The sequence below is a fragment of the Caenorhabditis briggsae genome (genome assembly GCF_000004555.2).
Source record: "Caenorhabditis briggsae complete genome, chrII, whole genome shotgun sequence".
NCBI classification, from domain to species: Eukaryota; Metazoa; Nematoda; class Chromadorea; order Rhabditida; family Rhabditidae; genus Caenorhabditis; species Caenorhabditis briggsae.
The window spans coordinates 2,895,126-2,900,579 of record NC_013486.2 but is presented as its reverse complement, the minus strand read 5'-3'; the positions used below and the strand labels follow the sequence as shown (position 1 = coordinate 2,900,579).

Genomic DNA, 5,454 nt, shown 5'->3' with positions numbered 1-5,454 from the left:
CCGGTTTTTTTCCTCGGAATTTGCGGGGTCTCTTGAACCCAAGTGGCTCTCCTGAACAACTAGTTTCGCGCGAAATTCAAATTGAAAACTTCATGAAAGATTCTGAACCTTGGATTTTCAGAAGAAGAAAATCAAGCGAAATTATCAATTTTATGATAATTTTTATGTGAAATTTTGAGAAATATTTTAAAGCTTAACACATTAGAATAATACCACAAGTCTTCGATTTTACACTTTTATTCATGTCCCTGAGAATAGAAACATTTGGGGGTGCTCAGGGGTAGAAATAGAAAAAAAAACTGGGGGAAAAAAACCAGGGAATAAAGGCATGGAATTCATCATAGCATGAATTTCAATATAATCAAAGGATACAAAAAAAAACAACGGAAGAAACGAAATAATGAATTTTGAAGAGCCAAGTTTAGCCTTCACACACACTGCTCATCTGAATTCGAAGTGGCCTCTCCTTTCGACGATTCGCATTCGCCGACTGCCGTTCTCTTTAATCTTGATCTGCTTGCGCTCGTCCTCCGTCAGAATTCTCGGCTCCTCTTCTGAATCCTTGTAGTAGAGAACTCGACTCCCAGTCTTCTCGACAAAATCCTTCGGGCTGGGGTAGTTGAGATGGAGATCCTTGGCGAATGCCACTCTGAAAAAATGAAATTGAACAATTGGATAATGGTCTAGGTAGCTCACTTGTTCTCCAACATATCCAAACGGCTCTTTACAAATGGCCATTTCTGCCAATTGAACTCTTTCGGCTGAAAAAAATCATTGTTCAGATATCCAAGAAGCTATTCTCTAACCTCTGTGATTGCTAGCCGATCCAGTGGAATTCCAGACACTTTAGTCAGCGCTTCCATAAACGACAAAACAGGATTCTCGGCATTCGAATCGACAAGCACCTCGTGCGTCGGACTGACTTCTACGGTCGACGGGCGGAACCTCCTCACCAAAATTGGATCTCCAGGCTTACCAAGCACTGCTTCATCGGTGACGATCTGCATGTAGATGTGCGAGCACCAGTTGTATCCTCGTTTCTCCAAAGTGTCATTTGGGTTGAGAATCGCCTTCGCATTGTAGTGCCCTGTAGTGGAGACGTCACGTAGCCGGACTGCTTTCGGTGTGAGCTCCTCTCCATACACCTCATTGTACATTCGAATGCATTGCAAAAGGATGTCACCAATAACCGTGCTCTGGTATCTTGAACCCAAGTGGAGAGCGCGTTTCCAATCTTTCAAATAATTTCGGATAAATATTTGCTTTAGAGTTTCAAAATATCTATGTTTGGGATTCAATCGATTTTCAGAGATGAAAAAAGTGACATTCGGTGATGACGTAATGTCACCAGCACCGAGGAAAACGAAGCAAGAGGCGACACCGGTGAAGAAAAAGGCGAAAGGAAAGAAAAGAGTTCAGCAACACATACAGATGACGTTGAAGAAGATGAGAGGTACATTATTTTACGACGCAGTGTTCGACTTTTGTGATGTAACACAAATTTTTCAGAAGAGCAAGAAGCAGAAGAAGCGGAAGAAAATGAGAACGTTGAGAAGCCCGAATGCAACTGCCGAGAAGAGGCCGACGAGCCAGCTAAGAAGAAACGAAAGAAAGCAGCAGAAGGCGAATCAGAAGCACAGAAGAAGTCTCGAGAAACAATCGGAGCAAAAGTTCTGGAAGCATCTCAAGGCTCCAGTAAAATGCTCGGATTCCATGTAAGCGCTGCTGGTGGTCTAGAACAAGCTATCTACAATGCAAGGGCAGAGGGATGTCGTAGTTTTGCGATGTTCGTTCGAAATCAACGCACATGGAATCACAAACCAATGGAGGAGAGTGTCGTTGAGAATTGGTGGAAGGCGGTTCGAGAAACGGAATTTCCGCTGGGTCAAATTGTGCCCCATGGATCGTATCTAATGAATGCGGGATCGCCGGAAGAGGAGAAGCTGGAGAAGTCGAGGAATGCGATGGTTGATGAGTGTCAGAGAGCTGAGAAACTCGGCATTACGATGTACAATTTTCATCCGGGATCCACGGTTGGGAAGTGTGAAAGGGAGAAGTGTATGGATACGATTGCCGAGACAATTGATTATGTGGTGGAGAGGACCGAGAAGATTGTGTTAGGTACGACAACTACAGTACTTTTCCAGCTTCGCCATTTTGTAGGAGTCTGAAGCTTGGCTGTCAAGTGTCGGATCAAAATAGATCTAGATTGAAAATTTCTACTTTTCCGATTTCTGAAAAACGCCCCATTTTGCCCGTTTTTGTACTGAAAACAAGGGAAAAAGTTTGAAAATTGAACTTTTCCGCCTAAAATAGACTAAAAATCATTGAAATTCGACCATAGATTTTGTACTCCTCGTGGACAAGTCGAACCTCGAAATTTGAATTTTTGGGTTACAAAGCAGCTAAAAATGTGATTTTTTTTTTGATGTAAAATCGCTAGGAAACATAGAAAGTCGAATTTTTGAACAAATTTGAAGATTTCGTATTTTGTACTCCTTGTGGATAAGTCAACGCGCGGAACTGGAATTTTCTGGAAAAATCGAAATTTCGGAATATTTCAAAATTTTAAAAATGGGGAATTTTCCGAATTTCCCCAAAAAATCAGAATTAAAGAAAACTCTGAATTTTAAAAAATCGAAATTCCAAAAATCGGATTTTGTGAATATGCTGAATTTCGAGGAATTCGAAATTTTGGAATTTCAGAATATCTCGAATTTCAAAAAATTGGAATTTCGGAATTTTGAAATATTCCAAAATTTGAAAAATCGGAATTTTGGAATTTCCGAATATTTCAAATTAAAAAAAAGCGAAATTTTGGAATTTCAGAATATTTCAAATTTCAAAAATTGGAATTTCGGAATTTCGAAATATTCCAAAATTTGAAAAAAAAACCAGATTTTTTGAAATTTCAAAATTTTCCGAATTTTCGAAAATCGGAATTTTTTGAATTTCAGCCGAGTTCCAGACTCATTAAAATGGCTGAAAATCAACTGAAAAATACGGTTACTTTAAAATATCTCATTGACCGGTATGCTGTATATAATTATAGTTTTATTTTCAGTGCTGGAAACAATGGCTGGACAAGGGAATTCAATCGGTGGAACATTTGAAGAACTCAAGTACGTCATCGATAGAGTCAAGAACAAGTCCCGGGTTGGTGTCTGCATTGACACGTGTCACATTTTCGCGGCTGGATATGATATTCGAAGTGAAAAGGCATATGAGGAGGTCATGAGTAAATTCGAAGCGACCATTGGCTGGAACTATTTGAAAGCCATGCATATCAACGATTCTAAAGGAGACCTCAGATCGAATCTCGATCGCCACGAACACATCGGCCAGGGGAAGATTGGGAAGGATGCATTTGGGTTTCTGATGAACGATGAGAGGTTGAAGGGGATTCCGATGATTCTGGAGACGCCTGAAGGAAAATATCCGGAGGAGATGATGATGATGTACAAAATGGAGAAGAAATGAAATTGCCTGAAGATCTTGTTGAATATCACTTATTTATTTACATTCGAAAGTTGAATAAAGGCATTGTGAATTCACATTTTTTCGGTCATTTTTGGCTTTTAAAAAGTTATTTCCACCTACTCTGAAAGTTTCAAAATATTCCGATTTTCAAATTTCAAGTAGAAATCCCACAGAAACGCAAAATTTGATGATTAATCGGAAAAAGATGAAATTCCGCTCGAGACCCACAAAGGAACTTTCCACGTGCGAGTTTGAAATACAGTAGTCCAACAGGTTCCAATATCGCGAAAAAGGAGCAAAGGTTCCGCAACGAAAACTAACGTAACCTGAAATATTTGTGTGTTTTTTATTTTATCGATTTTCGTACGTTTTCAGTCATTTTTCGACGTTTTCAGTCAATTTTTCCGACTTCCTCCGAGGAAGATAACAAAAAATCGATAGAAATCAAAAAAATAAGTTAAAAAACGATTACCCTGGGTTTTAAACTGAGTTTTTATCGATTTTTCTGTTATTTTCACCAGAAAAGTCGGAAAATTGACTGAGAACGATCGGAAATCGAGAAAAAACCCCAAAAAAAGTTTTTAGGTTACGGTAGTTGTCGTTGTGGGACCTTCGTCTTTTTTTGTGTTTCCAAGAAGAATCGTAAGAATTGAAGTTCATTTTTTAACCAGACACAGAAAAATTGCATTTCAGATTGCAACAAAAATAAATAAACAGATCAAAAGTTAAATAAATTAAAAAGAGATAAAAAAGTCCTTAAACTCTGCGAGCACGGGCTCTCAAATGAGCAAAGATCTCGTTGTCGGACTTGAATTGGGTCTCGAAGGGATCGTCGAATTTGCATCCGATACGGTAGTTAACAGTGGAGTTCAAGCACTTTCCGGAGCGCCAGAGAACGTGCTCGTCGTTGCGTTTTTCGACTTGGTAGGTGATGAAGTTGAAGCACGCACGATGCCCTTGGTCGATGTAGGAGATGAAGACGGTGTGCGATTTTGGACAGACAATGTCACAGTACTCACGCTCCTCTCCGTCGTGGTCCTCCTGGAATTATAGAATTCTAGAATATCTGAAGCCCTCAGAATCCTTGATATTCAGTTTTCTGTGTTTTATTATGCCGTGCGAAGAAACGTCAGCAATTTTCTGCGGCCGTGGCCAGAGATTTTCTAGGCCATTTGCTCCAAGCAAGACCATCGGAGGAAATTCCATGCGGCTTTAATTTTTAGCTCGAAAAAAGGCTTCCATTTCGGTCGGTCGAAAATCGGCCACAGCCGACCGAATTCGTAAATCTTTGTGTACGCAGAATTTACAGAATAGATGGTCGTAAAATGAAATGTTGCGTCCGCAAACACTCTCTGGCATGTTGAAGAGCAAATTCAATAATTCGGTCGGCTCTCGGTCGACGGTCTTTTCTACCGACTGAAATGGAACCCTTATTTTTGAGCTAAAAATTTAAAGGCGCATGGAATCTCCCGCTGGGGTCTCGCTTGGCTGGCCGTGGAGTCCACGTGGACAAGCAAATGGCCTAGAAAACTCCAGCGGCCGCAGCCAATTTGCGTCCTCGAAAACCAAATAATTTGAAAACCAAAAAAGCAATTTGGGAGATTACTGTACCTGCCAACATCCGAGTCCAGTTGGAACTGGACGTCCAGTCTCCAACTCCTCAGCCTTCAACACCAAATGGCATTCGGCACGGTCTGGTCCTCCGCGGATCGAGTTGGTTGGGGTGGAGCATTTAAGCTCACGGTATTCTGGAAAATTCTGGACTTTTCAAATCTATCAAAAGTCCTTTCGAATTCAATAATTCTAATTTTAGGAAAATTCAGAAGATTTAAAAGCTCCCTGGAATTTTCCAATCTATTAGAAAACTTTTTCGAATTTTGGCAACTTTTATGAAATTTGAAAAAATCTGAAAATCTTACGATGGTAAGCTAAGACGCATGAAAGAATAGTGAGAACTAGAATAGGCCGGAACAT

General features: G+C 40.2%; 4 protein-coding genes across 4 annotated transcripts in view; 2 read left to right on the top strand and 2 right to left on the bottom strand.

Annotated features, from left to right (window-relative positions):
• Positions 1-170, top strand: part of CBG25487 — a gene marked incomplete at both ends in the record, with an annotated part of 2,349 nt that extends 2,179 nt beyond the window's left edge. Inside the window, one exon of the mRNA XM_045241845.1 lies at positions 1-170. This exon is cut by the window's left edge and continues 1,190 nt beyond it. Coding sequence (XP_045099403.1) covers positions 1-170 — 170 coding nt within the window.
• Positions 171-441: 271 nt separating this feature from the next.
• On the bottom strand, positions 442-1,157 carry CBG25486 (the record flags this gene model as incomplete). Its single annotated transcript, XM_045241844.1, has 3 exons — positions 442-649; positions 697-761; positions 807-1,157. 3 exons carry the CDS (start codon positions 1,155-1,157, stop codon positions 442-444), a joined length of 624 nt encoding a protein of 207 aa, XP_045099402.1.
• A 154-nt stretch (positions 1,158-1,311) lies between these two features.
• Positions 1,312-3,480, top strand: Cbr-apn-1 (the record flags this gene model as incomplete). Its single annotated transcript, XM_002630003.1, has 3 exons — positions 1,312-1,453; positions 1,510-2,121; positions 3,065-3,480. 3 exons carry the CDS (start codon positions 1,312-1,314, stop codon positions 3,478-3,480), a joined length of 1,170 nt encoding a protein of 389 aa, XP_002630049.1.
• Positions 3,481-4,236: 756 nt separating this feature from the next.
• Positions 4,237-5,454, bottom strand: CBG13422 (the record flags this gene model as incomplete). The annotated part of the gene is made up of 3 exons (XM_002630004.1): positions 4,237-4,521; positions 5,092-5,228; positions 5,400-5,454. The coding sequence occupies 3 exons, from the start codon at positions 5,452-5,454 to the stop codon at positions 4,237-4,239; spliced, it is 477 nt and encodes a 158-aa protein (XP_002630050.1).